Raw genomic sequence first — 17,040 nt, 5'->3', positions numbered from 1 at the left:
GCGCTCACGTGGGGGGTGGAGCGGGAGGGGCCATTGTGTTTCTAGGCGGCGCCCCCGCTGCCTAGGCAACCGCGCTGGGAAACGTCCGGCCTCCGGCGCACACCGCCAGTTCCCCTCCACTTACCCCTCAGCTCCCACCCCGGTCACCGTCCTGCCCTCCTCCCTCCTTCCCCCTCTTCCCTCCTCCACTTCCCTCTCTTTCCTCCTCCTCTTCCTCTCCCCTTCCCCATTCCGATCACCATTCAAGCCACCCTTTCCTGCTGCACAAAATGGCCACCGCGCTCGCCACCTGCGATCACGTGACTTACCGCCCTCCCGGTTTAGGGCCTCTTTCTGCCTAGCTCTGATTTAGGGGAGGCTACACGCGCAAGGGCGAGGGCTGATTAGACCGGAGAAATCCCACCATATCTCCTAAGCTCGGGAACTGGGAGAGAAAGTAGAGAGAGCAAGAGCGCTAGAGAGACAGGGACGAGCGAAAACTGGATGCATAGGGGAGGAAAGAGGAGTGAAGAGGGCTACGTTAAATTTTAAGGCCTTCTTGCTGGCGGAAAGCGGGAGGCCAGTTCTCGCGAGATCTCGAGAACTCCAAGACCGAGGCTAGGGTATTAGCGGAGAACAGGGGAAGTGAAGTTCAAGCGAACTAGGACAGCATTTGGCGCTCTGGGCTCCAAGGCAGGACGACGAGGGGGCGACAGGACTGACTAGGAAATCCCGCGAGGTTAGGACAGACGGAGCACGCAGTAACTAGGCAGAAGTCGTAGTGGTAGGGGCAGTGCGGGAGTGAGAGGGAGGGCACACGTCTTACGTGCTGACGTAACAGTCTTTCGAGTGGGTATATTAGATCCGTGGCCGCGCCGTGCGCTCCAGAGCCGCAGTTCTCCCGTGAGAGGGCCTTCGCGGTGAAACAACACACTCAGCAGCGGAAGACTCCGAGTTCTCGGTACTCTTCAGGGATGAGTCATGTGGCGGTGGAAAATGCGCTCGGGCTGGACCAGCAGGTGAGCTGCAAGGAGCCCACTGGGTGGCTGCTGCGCGAATCCCTTCCCTGACCTAACCTGTCTGTGGCGCAGCGCTAAGTGGCATCCTTAGTTTCCATTTCCTGGGTGCCTCGGGTTGGCAAGTGTCAGTGTCCCGGGGCTCTGGAGGGACAGAGAGGCGGCAGGAATGTTGGTTGTGGCTGTCGCTCGGGCTCCGGCTCGGCTCGCGGTATTGTCCCCGGGCCGAGCACAATGGCGGCTTTTGTGTGTGCGTGCGCCGGCGGGCGGAGGGGGGAGGGTGTGCGCGCGCTCTCGCGGGGACGCGCACGCGCGAACCCCGACTGACTAGTGACCTGTGGGGGCTGGGGGGAGTGCGCAGCGCGGCAGTAAGCGAATAGGGACCCTTTTGGCCGGGGTTGGGGAGGCGGCCTTCGGCCCTCTTTGCTGGCGCGGCCCAGATTCCTGTTCCGGGGACACGGCGGCGTTCGGCGTTAGTGTGCCTGTGAGCGGGAGGAAGAACGCGGCTCTGGAATGTGGGAGGGGGCGGCGCGGGGGGGGTGGCCTTCGCTCGGGCTAATGGCGCCGGCCTCTTTTGTGTGGTGCTGGGCGGCGCTGTGGCCCACCACTGGGAGAGGCCGGGCCGGTGGGTCCCCGGCCGGCGAGGGCCTGGGAAGGAGGATGGAATGGGCATCTCGTTCCTGGGTTCCTTCCCCAGGCAGGCGCTGTTCTCGTCAGCCCAGTTACCTCACGGTCGTCGCAGGCCCGGCGCCGCGGCCGGCGAGGCCGCGTTTCCGGAGTGGAAAGTTTTGTGACGCAGAAGATTCGGGGAGGAGTGGGGGCGGGGAGGGAGGGAGGAATGGGCCGCTGCGTGCGCGGCGGCGCCGGGCCGTGGAGATAGAGGCTGAACGCAGCGGGGAGACAGCGAGGATGTTAGGGAGCCGGCGCGGCCCTTCTCTCCTCAATTTCTCGGGGTACTCTCTGTGTGGCGGGTTAGCCGAGGGCCTCGCGCAGTTTTCCTCGGGCGGGGGTGGGGTCCTGCGGCTGCTGTGAGTGTCTTCATGTTACCGACGTTTGATGCCGGGATCCGCCTGAGGAAAAATGTGGCTCGGGGCAATAAACAGTTCTGTCGTTGACTTGTTGCTGTCTGTGGAGTGAAAATTTAGGAATAGATCAGAGGCCCCGGGTCCGTGGTCCTCAACCAGAATCCCCTCTTGTAAGGGTTTAGGAGCAGAAGAGAGGACGACGACATGTGCGATCTGAGGGAAGGGGTTACGGGCTTTGGTGGCAGGAAGTCTGCATCCCTCTGCAGCGGTGCCACCGGGCTTTAGATAAGCTCTTCTGTGGGATGTTTCCAGCCTTTAAATAAACTTCTGTCTGTCGTGATTAGGAGAGAGGAAGTTGGTTTCACGAACTCCAGAATAATCCCGAAACGAAGTTTAGCGACACAAATTGATTATAGATTTTAATGTAGTCATATGTAATGTTTTTAGGGATTTAACGATCTGTCCCATTGGGAGCATTTTTTTCCCCTGTAGTGAACCAATTATATTAAATCCTTAATATTGCTGACACTTCATACGTTGAATGGAGCATAGACAAAATCTGGTTATCCCCAGTTTTAACATTTGCCATATAGATGGTGTGGTTTTTAAGGTTCTAGTCAGCAGTGAACCTAATTTGTAATCGATTTAACTCAAAGAATTCGGAGTCAGTCTAGATTTAAGAATTTGTAGCAAATTCACAACTGAGAAGATTGCGACAATGCAATCCTAACAATTTACAGAAACATTTACAGTTGCTTCTTAGTTCATGTTGCTACAGGGTAAAGTTAAAAACAAAGCTTGTACTGTAACAAGTGCAAAAAGACAGTTTGTTTTCTTATTGTGCTTTCAAGTATCAGTGCGTTAACTAACGGAGAAAGCGTGGCAGCATTTTTTGCTAATCGAAATTCTAGAAATGAGGTACCTAAAGTCTTACCATTCATCTTTTATTTTTGAAGGCATTATGGCATCTGCTTCCAATTTTCAGTGACTCCATTGATGATGCTTGCAGTTTGATAGTATCATGTTGAGCTTTTAACACAGGATTTATAAACGTGGTATAGCATATTTTTTTGCATACAGGTTGGCAACAGTACTGTGTGAATTGGTCTTTTGTGGCTTTTTGAAAAAAATGAAATATTTCTTTTTGAATGTATAGTTTTCCCCCTACTGCTTGTAAGTAGATCCTGGTTAGTCTTTATGCAATGTTATGAAGATAGCAGGTAACCTTTTCCTAGAACGTGGAGGCTTTGCCCTACTAGTGTAAGGGGATGGGTAGAAATACAAATTAAGGGCAGTAAAATGTCCTACTCTTTAAGAACATTTGAATGCCAGTTGCGCCATTTATTCAAAGTCGTCTTTGAACTTATTAAAATGGGAGAATATTTAGGTAACTACTTAAGAGTTGTGCTTAACTTAGTGATTATAGTAAGTGGTGGATATATTCCTAATTTTTTTGTTTAGAGTACTATCCTAATTTAAAATATGCATGCAATATTTGGAGATGAAGGAACTAAAGAATGGTCAATTCAAAATTTGTCCTGATATTTTTAGGGCGTGCTTTTTAGGCATAAAATAATTCCAAGTAGAAAGTGGGTGGCATTGGAAACATTTACGATCTGCACTAAAATGCACCCCTTATCTATTTGATATTCAAAGATAATTTTAATTTGAGACTCAATGTAACTAAGTTTTAGTTTGGTTAGGGAGCTTGTACTACGGAAAATGTTACAGGAAAATTCATTTTAAATGAACAAATTAAATTTGGACAGAGTTTCTATTGGATAGCACCAGCATCTTGGTGTGCTCTCTTGTGCAGTATATACAGTAATACTAGTTTGCATTTGCTTAGAGCTTTAAAGAATTCAAAGCATTCTTAGTTACATTTTCATTAAGAGTTTTCATATCAACCCCGTAAGGTAGGCAGGGCAACTATTTGAATGTAATGCTAGTAAGTGCTAGAGAGCAGGACTAATTTTCTCTTAATATAATATTTCAGCATGTGCACTGTTAACCATCTCTCTCTCTCTTCTAGTTTGCTGGCCTAGACCTGAACTCTTCAGATAATCAGAGTGGAGGAACTACAGCTAGCAGTAAGTAAAACATTTCATGGATTTATTGAATATTAGAGCTTAATATCTGTATTTCGTTGGATTTATTTAAAATTTAAGAATTTGTCCTCCAATTTTTATTGTGTAAAGAATTATCTAGACCTAGTGTTATGTAGAATTATGTATTACTTAGTGATCAATCTAAAGTATTGTGGCCTTTGTAAAAAGGACTGGTTGGTTCTCCTGAGTAAAAGTAGTTAACCATTAAAAACCTTATACAATACATAGCTCTAGAAGAGTTTGTCCATTGTATTGATATCCATTATAAATCCTGAACCCAGTTCAGAGGTGGTGGGGATGTGTCCATCCCTGTTAAAGTGAATTGAATAGAATTAAACTCCTTTAAGGGAACATGCACTTTCATCAGATATAGCTACTCCTTTCTTTTTAAGAATATGAGACTTACTAACATAAGATTATACTGAACTTTGGGGTGTTGATTAGGGTTTTAAATGCCATATCATTCTTTTGAAAAGAAGGTAGATATAAAAGTTTTATTATTTTAAAAGCGGGGTTATTCGGAGACTTATTAGAGGTTGGTATTAAGGTAGGGGATCTTGGTGGTTTATTATTTGACAGTAGACCTCTGCTTCAGCTAGGGTCTCTTCCCATCTATTAAACAAAACAACAGTGGGTACAGACTGTGATGTGTCCTTCTTTTTAGGCAAGAAGATCGTCACTGGGCACAAAATTACTTGGTGTTTGCTTTAAATTTCACCTTATTTTCCATGCTAAGAATCTTTTACCTTTAGGAATCGATCATCCTAGTAGAGATCTTTTTAATATTTAATTCAACCCACAAGTGAAAAAGAAAGTTAAATTGCAGATTTAATAAAACACGTTGACATTCCTTTATTTGGGTATATATTATTTGCTTTTGCTTCTCATTTGTAGTCTAGGCTGTATTTGTGCCTGCATACAGAACAACTGGCTTTTAAAGTTCTCCTTACGGAGCAATATCCCATTTAAAGTAAAAATAGATTCATTTTTTCCCCCCTGTAAATTTCAAGGTGAGTAGTCAGACTAGAAGGCTGGAGACTACTTAAAAAATGTTTTCCAGGACCATTATTTTAATAGCAGAAATTTCGGTAAAAGCTTAAATGGAAGGTTTGGGGCATTTAATTAATTTTACATTATTTCTTTTAGAAGGGCGCTATATCCCTCCTCATTTAAGGAATAGAGAAGCTGCTAAAGGTGAGTTCTGACAAGCAACTTCACAGATCTAATTCTTGCTGCATTTTGTAGTTAGTCAAAGCCGAGGGAAAACAGGGCAACTTGGGGAAGTCTGTAGAACATTCCACTCTCCTGTGCTTCTATCAGGACTGGTTCAAATATTAGGACTTACTAACTTTGGAAACACTCATCTAATGTTACTCAGTGGAAAATTCTGCATTCCTATGTCAAACTCTCCTGAGGCCAAGGGCATGGTTTTTTACAGTTTCACTAGTCATATGTTTGTAATCATTCACAACATGGTTTTAGTTTGGAAGAGGTGGATGTCCTACCATGTAAACCAAACTACATGGTGATAACAACAGTTATTTCTGTCCTGTAAAGGTGCCAAAGTGAAGATGGGCTTATTGTGGAGTTGAGAGTGATTTTCTGGTTTCATGTCTTTGCCTTGATTACTTCATTTGAAAGGTTTAGTCCAAAAGGTGTTATGATACCTGGTTCCTTTTCCTATTACATTTGTAATATAGTGATAGATAACTAATAGATGTTTCATATTATGAGATAACCGTTTGGCTGCTGTATATTCCATAAAATAAGTGATCTAAAATTTGGAAGAACAAAGGGGGAATTTCAGGGAAACTATTTAAAAGCCAAGAGGAGAGGATTGGAAGGGTGGAGAGTCCACTGGGGGAAGCCCATGGTTTGCTGTCATTCCTCCATCTCCATATGTAGTCTGCGTTAGTTTCACTATCCCTGGTAATGCACGGATATTAAATCTGTATTATTTCTACCAGGTCACTTTATTATGTTCTTTTAGGTGAAGTTATTGCCAATTTTGTCTTTATCGTCATGGATGTTCTTGGTATTCCTTAGAATATACTAGCTGGAATTGACCCTCTTGTATATTTAGTGCTTCCCTTTTGTTGCAGTGACAGGAATCAGAGAGGCAGTATTGTGGAGGTTTTAGAGCTGGGAGAGATTTAGAAATCTAACCTGACTCTTCATTGCTAGCAAAGGCTGTTGGTCACCTGGCTGACCTAATGGTAGAGGTGGAAGGCAGAAGGAAGTAACTTTTGTGTCATCGAAGCTAGGTAAACCCTCTACCTGTCTTTGGGCTAATTTACCCCTTTGTCATCTCTCACCTGAATATTTATAGCTGTACCCAGGAACTTCTCTACACTGAGAATGTGTAAGGATGAGGGTTTTCCTTTTTCCAGGTATTCCTGATTCTCATCAAGCACATAGTAGATGAACCACTAAAATAATACCATTTGACAGTAGTGTGTTTCATGTGTACAAAGCACTTACACTTTTGAAACTGGAAAATACGATATTAAACCAAGTAATCTGACACTCTAAGAATGTTGTGAATGAACCACTTCTAAGGAAAAATGAGACAATGGTAACTGTTTCCTAGTAAACTCATTCACACCTATAAAATGAATGGAAATTACATCATGATGGTCATATAACAATATCATAATCATTGTGTTACAGGCAAAGCTATTAATCACTTAGAGGTAGTATTCATTCAAGAACATTCTTAGACTGTCAGATTGCTTGATTTAGTATACAGTATTTTCTAGCAGAGAGGTTTTGTGTGCTGGTGGTATAAACCAGCTCTAAATCTTGGTTCTCTTCTAGTGCCATGATAGAAATACCTTGATATTGACCCTTCAGTGGAGGCCTTCAAATTCAGAAAGATTGATAATACGTGAACGTGATTCCTATTTCTAATGACTGCAATAAAATGGGATTTTCTGTGTGTGTGTGTGTGTGTGTGTGTTTTAATTGAAGGGTTCTACGACAAAGACAGTTCGGGGTGGAGTTCTAGCAAAGATAAGGATGCCTACAGCAGTTTTGGGTCTCGCAGTGATTCAAGAGGGAAATCTAGTTTCTTCAGTGATCGTGGAAGTGGATCAAGGGGAAGGTAAGTGATTTCTTGTCTTCTCACCTTATGTGTATGTGTAATAGCAGTTTAGGGATTGGTTGTTAATTTGGTAAGTCTTCATCCTGACCACCTATTTGGATGTTAAGCATTATGTCTGTTTAGTCATTGTATTTTCTTAGCTTTAAGAGGTCTTTACTAAATTGAACCTGTTACGTAGAAATTAGATGAAAATATGAATATGCTCTTTGGCATAATGAGATAAGTTATTTTTCTATTTCTCTAATTTTATATATTCTATTTAAAAGAGTAAGTTCATCTAGGGAATGGCCTAATTTGGTTGGGATTTTTGTGGACTCTGACAAGTTTTAAACACCTTATATTTTTGATTACACAAGTGTGATGAACTGACCTCATGCGCCTAATAGCTGTGGTTAGTCCTGTGTCCTGATTTTTCGCAAACAGGCCTAAAACTCTAAAAACATCTCAATTCAGGTAAGGATTATTTTCTACCTTTCATCCAAATTCTGTCACACAGGCGAATTGTCCCTTAAGTGACATCCTAGTATAACTAGGACGATTGATACCTGATGGGCTATTTTCTTCTTTTCCATACCACTAAATATATTTAGATGAGCACTTTAAATGAAGGTGTGAGCTATGTGCTGATTTCAAATAAAAAAAACTTGATTCTTAATTTTGGCATGTGTGATGCCTGTTTAGGCTTTATAGACATATAACGAAGAATATTGATTTTAGAAAATGAAGTTACATAAATGATACATACAATCTGGTTAATTAGAGTCTCAATTGTCAAATAAGAATAAGTCAGAACTGGCCTGTTGACATCCTTGTAGTTAGCCATAATGAATAATTTATCTCCAGATACAGTTCTAGAGTAGCAGTAGGACTCTGATAATGGTTAAATGATATGGTTGTGACTAATTGCTTGTGCTGTGCAGGTTTGATGATCGTGGACGGAGTGACTATGATGGCATTGGCAGCCGTGGTGACAGAAGTGGCTTTGGCAAATTTGAACGCGGTGGAAACAGTCGCTGGTGTGACAAGTCGGATGAAGATGATTGGTCAAAACCACTCCCACCAAGTGAACGCTTGGAGCAGTAAGTTTTTGAAATATGTGTTAATTGTGATGAGCCTTATTAGCTAGTATAACAATCTTTTGCTTTCAGGGAACTCTTTTCTGGAGGCAACACTGGGATTAACTTTGAGAAATATGATGACATTCCAGTTGAGGCAACAGGCAACAACTGTCCTCCACATATTGAAAGTGTAAGTAGTTTTGCTTGACCTTTTAAGACAGAGGGAAGTATTAATGTTTTCATGGCACATCAGAATGAGATGGGCTTCCTAAGGCATATAGATCAAACACCTCATAGGTTTATATAAGGGAGAGGTCGAGTTCAATGTCACCATTATCAGTAATTCACTACCAGAAATAGAAAATGGTTCCAACATAGGAAGAACTCAAAATCTTCTGCAATGTAGATTAGGCCTGGCGTTGGTTTCTCTCAAAATGTAACGTAATAATTTTACTTAAAGCAGCTGTAACTAAGTTACAAATCAGCTGTTGGTTGGTTGTTTCCATTATTATATTCATGTGAAACAGAAATGGCTCCAGGTAGCCATTTCTAACCCCATTGAATTTCCTAACAGTTCAGCGATGTCGAGATGGGAGAAATTATCATGGGAAACATTGAGCTTACTCGTTATACTCGCCCAACTCCAGTGCAAAAGCATGCTATTCCTATTATCAAAGAGAAAAGAGACTTGATGGCTTGTGCCCAAACAGGTAAGCTCACTCGATGAGAGTAAAACACTGTCATCTTTTTCCTGTAAAGGACCAGATAATAAAATATTTTTGATTTTTGTGGGCCATATGGTCTTTGCTGTTGTGGTGTGAAAGAAGCCATAGATGATACATAAATTACTGGGCATGGCTGTATTCGATAAGAGCTTTATTTATAAAAATAAGCAAGCTGGGCCTCAGTTTGCTGACTCCTGTCATAGATGGATCAAAGAATTTAAAGTAAAATAACTAATAATAATAATTACTAAAATTACTAAATCGCTAGTAATAGGGCAGTTAGAAAACACTGTCATCTACTAGTATCTGTTCAAAAGTAATAAGCAGGCTTTTTTTTTGTTTTTTTGTTTTTGTTTTTTAAATGAGCAATGGGGTCTCCCTGTGTTACCCAGGCTGGAGTGCAGTGGCTGTTCATAAGCTCAATTATAGTGCACTGTAGCCGCCTTGAACTCCTGGGAGTAGCTGGGACTATAGGTGTGCACCACTGTGCCTGGCTGCTGGTGGGGTTTGGGTTTTTTGTTTTGGTTTTTTTTTTGGTAATTGAATGCTCTTTCTCTTCACAGGGTCTGGAAAAACTGCAGCATTTCTCTTGCCCATCTTGAGTCAGATTTATTCAGATGGTCCAGGCGAGGCTTTGAGGGCCATGAAGGTAAATATTTCTTTATTAATATGGGAAATTATAATAGAAGTTTGTAGATGGCTATTGAGAGCTTTCAAAATGATGCTAAGACTTCAGTCTACCTAATGAAAAACGATTTAAGTGTAATCTATAAGTTATAAAAGGAATTATGTTGTGACAAACTTTTTAAAAAGGATGGTAGAGTTAACTCATTTCTATTTCTTAGGAAAATGGAAGGTATGGGCGCCGCAAACAATACCCAATCTCCTTGGTATTGGCACCAACTCGAGAATTGGCAGTACAGATCTATGAGGAAGCCAGAAAAGTAAGTATGCATTTGCGTGATTACTAGCTTTGTCATTGATTCTAATGATATGTTTTATGACCATGTAAAAATCTTGACCTTGAAGTTAATAAAATTTCTTTGCTTATAGTTTTCATACCGATCTAGAGTTCGTCCTTGTGTGGTTTATGGTGGTGCTGATATTGGTCAGCAGATTCGAGACTTAGAACGTGGATGCCACTTGCTAGTAGCCACTCCAGGACGTCTAGTGGATATGATGGAAAGAGGAAAGATTGGATTAGACTTTTGCAAGTATGTTAATTTTTAAATGTATGGGATGCAACGTTAATTTTTAAAAATCACTGGCCATTAGTCTTCTAACTTTTATAAAAAGTTAGTTCATTATAATTTCAATGTTGAAAAATTAACATTTTAGTAGAGGCTGAGAATGACCAGATTATGGGACGGTCAAGTCATAAGAGCTAATTTGGCTGTGTGATCTTGGACGACTTATATGGTGGCAGGAATCCTGTGCTGTGTCTGTATCAAATCATGCAGTGTGAGGAATTTAACTACGTTAATATATAATTATAGGTACAGCTATACTAAAACCATCCTTTGTTTTCTCCTCAAATTCTAAACTCTTTTTTTTTTCCATGATAGATACTTGGTGTTAGATGAAGCTGATCGGATGTTGGATATGGGGTTTGAACCTCAGATACGTAGAATAGTTGAACAAGATACTATGCCTCCAAAGGGTGTCCGCCACACTATGATGTTTAGTGCTACTTTTCCTAAGGAAATACAGGTACTGTTTGATGTTGCAATTTTTTTTTTTTTTTGGTGGTTCCAATGGCTAGAAAGATGTGGTAAATGTTAGTTAGAAATTTATTTATCTCAGTAGGTAACAAAAAATTTTCTTTCAGATGCTTGCTCGTGATTTCTTGGATGAATATATCTTTTTGGCTGTAGGAAGAGTTGGCTCTACCTCTGAGAACATCACACAGAAAGTAGTTTGGGTGGAAGAACCAGACAAAAGGTCATTTCTACTTGACCTCCTAAATGCAACAGGTAAAATTACGAATAATATTAGCATTGCTCTGGTAATAAGAATCCATTTGGGCTGGGCACAGCCCAGCTACTTAGGAGGCAGGAGGCTCGCTTGAGCCCGGGAGTTTGAGGCTATAGTGTGCCATCGTGCTTGTGAATAGCCACTCTGAGACCTGTCTGTTAGAAAAAGAAATCCGTTTGGGTCACCTTTATTACTTTTTTCCCCCCATTGAAAACATTGTTAAAAGTCTATTTTAAAAAATATACATATTTTTTAATTGACACAATTCTTAAAATGTATTTTTAAATTGGCACATTTATGGGATAACTGATATTAATATTTTGATACATGTATACAATGTATAATGATCAAATCAGGGTAATTAGCATATCTATCACCTCAAACCTTTATCATTTTTGTGTTAACATTCAAAATCCTCTCCTTGATATTTGAAAAATACAATAAATTACTGTTTATAAGTCACCCTACAGTGCTACAGAACACTAGAACTTTCTGTATCTAAAACAGTCTATTTTAATTCCTTCTATTTGAATGTTTATTGAGTACAAAGAGAACTAAGCCATATTATTGACAAAAATTGTAATTTTTCAAATTCAGGCAAGGATTCACTGACCTTAGTGTTTGTGGAGACCAAAAAGGGTGCAGATTCTCTGGAGGATTTCTTATACCATGAAGGATATGCTTGTACCAGTATCCATGGAGACCGGTCTCAGAGAGATAGGGAAGAGGCCCTTCACCAGTTCCGCTCAGGAAAAAGCCCAATTCTAGTGGCTACAGCAGTATGTATAATAATACCTTATTTTCATTCAAGTTCAGCATGTTCATGTATTTGCTTTAGTGGGCCATATATAACCAAAGTTAATTTCCAGGTAGCAGCAAGAGGACTGGACATTTCAAATGTGAAACATGTTATCAATTTTGATTTGCCAAGTGATATTGAAGAATACGTACATCGCATTGGCCGTACAGGACGTGTAGGAAACCTTGGTAAGTGTTTAGCTACTTGATGGTCTGATTGTTTTTCGTTGTGATACATGTAGCAAAGAACTTGACAGCATCTTAAATATTAGAGTCCCTATTTCCAAGAAATGCAGTTAAAATATATTTTAACAATAAAGGCGAATTTTTTTTTTTCACTTTTTAAACAAGAAAAATTAGATTTTTGCTCAAAGCAGTTCGAGTTGGTTAAGTATCAGATTGTAATCTTTTTAAAAAAATATTTTTAATCTATGTAGGAAAGTAAGAATGTTAAGATACTTCATTTATGTGCTACCTTCGTTTATGTGCTTTTTTGAACTCTTTTAGGCCTAGCCACCTCATTCTTTAATGAGAGGAACATAAATATTACTAAGGATTTGTTGGATCTTCTTGTTGAAGCTAAACAAGAAGTGCCATCTTGGTTAGAAAACATGGCTTATGAACACCACTACAAGGGTAGTAGTCGTGGACGTTCTAAGAGGTAAGATACAGGTGATATATGATGAGGGGATGTGGGTGGGTAGGTGGATATTTACTTATACTTCCTAGCATTTGCTCTGGGCAGGTAATGTCCGGGTTTAACTTTTTCCAGTATTTAAAACGCTTAATTAGGCTGCCTAGATTCTTTGGATAAGGATTTGCCGTGACGAGGTGGTTCATACCTGTAATCCCAGCATGGTGGGGGGCGCTGAGGTGGGAAGATCGCTTAAGGCCAGGAGTTCAAGACCAGCCTAGGCAACATAGTGAGACCCTGTCTCTACAGAAAATTAAAAAATTAGCCAGGCATGGTGGCATACATCTTGTAGTCCTAGCTACTTGGGAGGCTGAGGTGGAAGGATCGTTTGAGCCCAGGGGTTTGAGGTTACAGTGAGCTATGATGATTGCACGACTGAGCAACAGAGTGAGATCCTGTCCCTTTTAAAAACAGAACAAATGTTTAGAAAGAGTGATACTAAGTTCATGTCAGCCCTTCACTGTTAAGGCCTTTGAAACCACTATTATGGGTTGTATGGGGAATTATTTGAATGGAAAAATCAGAAATTTGTCATTGAGAAGTTTTAACAGGAATTGGGTTGGTTAGTGGAATTTCATTTTCATGTGAACCAACTTACATTTTGTCCTTGTAGTAGTAGATTTAGTGGAGGATTTGGTGCCAGAGACTATCGACAAAGTAGTGGTTCCAGCAGTTCCAGCTTCAGCAGCAGCCGCGCAAGCAGCGGCCGCAGTGGTGGAGGCGGCCATGGCAGCAGCAGAGGATTTGGTGGAGGTAGTGTTAATTTTTAACTTCATTATCTTTGGGAAAGGCTTTTTTCCTTTTAGTCATCTTTTTCAAAGGGTAATTAAAACCAGTGGGGAAGTTCAGTGCCGGTAACTTACATCGAAATACTTGAAGGGAAGGGAAGGATTGTATTTAACAATGATGACTTCATTAATTTCTTTTTTTTTTTTTTAAATCTCTCCTTAGGTGGCTATGGAGGCTTTTACAACAGTGATGGATATGGAGGAAATTATAACTCCCAGGGGGTTGACTGGTGGGGTAACTGAGCCTGCTTTGCAGTAGGTCACCCTGCCAAACAAGCTAATATGGAAACCACATGTAACTTAGCCAGACTATACCTTGTGTAGCTTCAAGAACTCGCAGTACATTACCAGCTGTGATTCTCCACTGAAATTTTTTTTTTAAGGGAGCTCAAGGTCACAAGAAGAGATGAAAGGAACAATCAGCAGCCCTGTTCGGAAGGTGGTTTGAAGACTTCATTGCTGTAGTTTGGATTAACTCCCCTCCCGCCTACCCCCATTCCCAAACTGCATTTATAATTTTGTGACTGAGGATCATTTGTTTGTTAATGTACTGTGCCTTTAACTTTAGACAACTTTTTATTTTGATGTCCTGTTGGCTCAGTAATGCTCAAGGTATCAATTGTTTTGACAAAATAAATTTACTGAACTTGGGCTAAAATCAAACCTTGGCACACAGGTGTGATACAACTTAACAGGAATCATCGATTCATCCATAAATATTATAAGGAAAAAACTTATGCGGTAGCCTGCATTAGGGCTTTTTGATACTTGCAGATTGGGGGAAAACAAACAACAAATGTCTTGAAGCATATTAATGGAATTAGTTTCTAATGTGGCAAACTGTATTAAGTTAAAGTTCTGATTTGCTCACTCTATCCTGGATAGGTACTTAGAACCTGATAGTCTTTAAACAAGCCATTCCAGTCATGATGAGGTGATGTATGAATACATGCATACATTCAAAGCACTGTTTTCAAAGTTAATGCAAGTAAATACAGCAATTCCTCTTTCAATGTTTAGGCAGATCATTAATTATGAGCTAGCCAAATGTGGGCATACTATTACAGGGAAAGTTTAAAGGTCTGATAACTTGAAATAGGTTTTTAGGAGAATTCATCTACTTAGACTTTTTAAATGCCTGCCATAAATGAAATTGAAATGGTAGAATGGCTGACCACAGCAATGACCAGCCCTCATTAGGGCACTGGATGATTTTTGGTCTAATAACGCATGCTAGTGTTGATGTTTTTTGGTCAAGAGGGTATGAACAGGAAGAATTATGCAGCAGGCTTTATTTTAAATGCCGATTCACATTACTCTGTTCAAGCTGCGTTGAGATGTTAAACTGGCTTACTATAGGCTTTGTAAAAATGGCTCCAGAAGAGTAACAAACTGAAATCTTTGAGATCACACAGGTTGGAAATATGTACATAACTGCACAAGGTGTCAATTCTGCTCTACAGTGCAGTTTTAGTCAGTTTTAGTTGCATAGGTTTCCATTGTATTTATAGTCTGTTTATGCTAAATCTGGCCAAAGATGAGCATTGTCCACCACTAAAATGCCTCTGCCACTTTGAATTCTGTGCTAATTTTGTGGCCAGAATGCGGTGATCAAAACGCTCAATCTTTTTACAGTGGCATAGGAAGACGGCAAAAATTTCCTAAAGTGCAATAGATTTTCAAGTGTATTGTGCCTTGTTCTAAAACTTTTATTAAGTAGGTGCACTTGACAGTATTGAGGTCATTTGTTATGGTGCTATTTCAATTAGTCTAGGTTTAGGCCCTTGTACATTTTGCCCATAACTTTTTACAAAGTACTTCTTTTATTGCACATTCAGAGAATTTTATATATATGTCTTGTGTGCGTGTCCTTAAACTTCCAATCTTATTTTGTCTCTTGGAGATTGTTGAACGCAGCTTGTCTAGGAAGGGGATGGGACTAGATTCTAAAATTTATTTGGGACCATGGGAATGATAGTTGGGAAGAAAACTATTTGCACACGACAGATTTCTAGATACTTTTTGCTGCTAGTTTTATGTAATATTTATTGAACATTTTGACAAATATTTATTTTTGTAAGCCTAAAAGTGATTCTTTGAAAGTTTAAAGAAACTTGACCAAAAGACAGTACAAAAACACTGGCACTTGAATGTTGAATGTCACCGTATGCGTGAAATTATATATTTCGGGGTAGTGTGAGCTTTTAATGTTAAGTCATATTAAACTCTTAAGTCAAATTAAGCAGACCCGGCATTGGCAGTGTAGCCATAACTTTCTGATGTTAGTAAAAACAAAATTGGCGACTTGAAATTAAATTCATGCCAAGGTTTTGATACACTTGTCTTAAGATATTAATGAAACACTTCAAAACACTGATATGAAGTGTCCAGATTCTCAGATGTTTGTTGTGTGAGTTTTGTTTAGTTGTGTGTATTTTTTTTTTTTCAGTGAATGTCTGGCACATTGCAATCCTCAAACATGTGGTTATCTTTGTTGTATTGGCATAATCAGTGACTTGTACATTCAGCAATAGCATTTGAGCAAGTTTTATCAGCAAGCAATATTTTCAGTTAATAAATAAGGTTTCAAAAAATCATTTAAGAATGGATTTAAACTTGCTGAATGTAAAGATTGAACCTCAAGTCACTGTAGCTTTAGTAATTGCTTATTGTATTAGTTTAGATGCTAGCACTGCATGTGCTGTGCATATTCTGATTTTATTAAAATAAAAAGTTGAACTGCACAGTCTCCTTTGTTGTTGTCAATTGTGGTTTATTTTCACAGGTGAAAATAAAGTTGTGCTCTTGCCTGAAGAATTGTAAAATGTAATTTTTTTGTTGCGGTCCAATGCTATTGAGATGCCTCTTGGAGACAGAATTACTCTGGTACCATAGTATTTCTAATAAAAGATGGTGTTTGAAATACAGTGAAACAGGATTTTTGTAATAGTTGGAAATCTAAAAGGCTCTTGTTGATGCAGCATGTGTTACAAGTTGGTTTGTACTTTCAGCAACTTAGTACAGATGAGTCTCTTTGTTCTTTGAAGTATTTAATGTGAAGGATGATTGAACAGTGGAAGAACAAATAGGGTAAAACAAATATATTAGTAATCCAACAAGTGATGGTAAGTATCTACTTAGGGATCAAGAATGTATTTGGGCTGTGCGTGATGGCCTGCACCTGCAGTTGCGGCTACTGGCGAGGCTGAGGTGAGAGGATTGCTTGAGCCCAAGAGTTTGAGTCCAGCCTGGGCAACATGCTGAGACCTTGGCCCTCTAAAAATATAGTTGGGTTCTGGGTGAGTGGTACCCATTCTTGCCACACATTGTTGCAGGCTACTGATTAACAGGACATGGTGTGACAGCCATAACTGTCTAGATGTAACTTCTAAGAGGTTATGTTGAACCACATGAAACAGCTCTCCAGTTTTTTGGGGTCAAAAATGGTCAAATATTGGCAGTTTGGTATGGTTCAACCTAATGAAAGTACAGGTATTAAGCTTTTTCACTTTGAGTTCTAGGTTTGCAGTATGATTAAGAACAATTTTTTGCATTGTAAGAAATATTTGGTTCTGGATAGTTGACCAGTCTCAAAATTGCAAGCCTAAGTTTTTAAGGCAGAATTTTGAAACATACCATAGGGATTTTGGAGATGGAAAAGGGGAAGGTAGTTCAGTCTGAATTTAGTCAAAATAAGCATGGAAAGAGGTTATTGAGTATTACTAGATTGAAAAAGGTAGTTAGTGGCTAAAGGTGACTGAAATGAGTGAAA

General features: G+C 40.1%; 1 protein-coding gene across 2 annotated transcripts; it reads left to right on the top strand.

Annotated features, from left to right (window-relative positions):
- The first annotated feature begins 83 nt into the window (after positions 1-83).
- Positions 84-16,079, top strand: DDX3X (DEAD (Asp-Glu-Ala-Asp) box helicase 3, X-linked). Of its 2 annotated transcripts, none has more exons than XM_012642809.1 (17): positions 84-998; positions 4,053-4,110; positions 5,275-5,322; positions 7,099-7,231; positions 8,152-8,310; positions 8,380-8,479; positions 8,864-8,999; positions 9,578-9,663; positions 9,860-9,958; positions 10,068-10,228; positions 10,580-10,724; positions 10,843-10,987; positions 11,586-11,767; positions 11,858-11,975; positions 12,294-12,447; positions 13,094-13,233; positions 13,432-16,079. In XM_012642809.1, exons 1-17 carry the CDS (start codon positions 954-956, stop codon positions 13,509-13,511), a joined length of 1,989 nt encoding a protein of 662 aa, XP_012498263.1. In that variant the 5' UTR covers positions 84-953; the 3' UTR covers positions 13,512-16,079. The 2 variants fall into 2 exon arrangements, with proteins under 2 accessions (XP_012498263.1, XP_012498265.1); XM_012642811.1 differs by having other exon boundaries at positions 579-998; positions 13,097-13,233.
- The last annotated feature ends 961 nt before the right edge of the window (positions 16,080-17,040 follow it).

The sequence above is a fragment of the Propithecus coquereli genome, unplaced genomic scaffold (assembly GCF_000956105.1).
Source record: "Propithecus coquereli isolate 6110/MARCELLA unplaced genomic scaffold, Pcoq_1.0 Scaffold188, whole genome shotgun sequence".
Classification (NCBI taxonomy): domain Eukaryota; kingdom Metazoa; phylum Chordata; class Mammalia; order Primates; family Indriidae; genus Propithecus; species Propithecus coquereli.
This window is presented reverse-complemented; position numbering and strand designations above follow the sequence as displayed.

Excerpts from the sequence above, each read along its gene's own strand:
- DDX3X (XM_012642809.1), top strand. The coding sequence starts at position 954 with ATGAGTCATGTGGCGGTGGAAAATGCGCTCGGGCTGGACCAGCAG. Across the intron at positions 999-4,052 it reads CGCTCGGGCTGGACCAGCAG|TTTGCTGGCCTAGACCTGAA; the intron begins GTGAGCTGCAAG and ends TCTCTCTTCTAG. Across the intron at positions 9,664-9,859 it reads AGGCTTTGAGGGCCATGAAG|GAAAATGGAAGGTATGGGCG; the intron begins GTAAATATTTCT and ends TCTATTTCTTAG.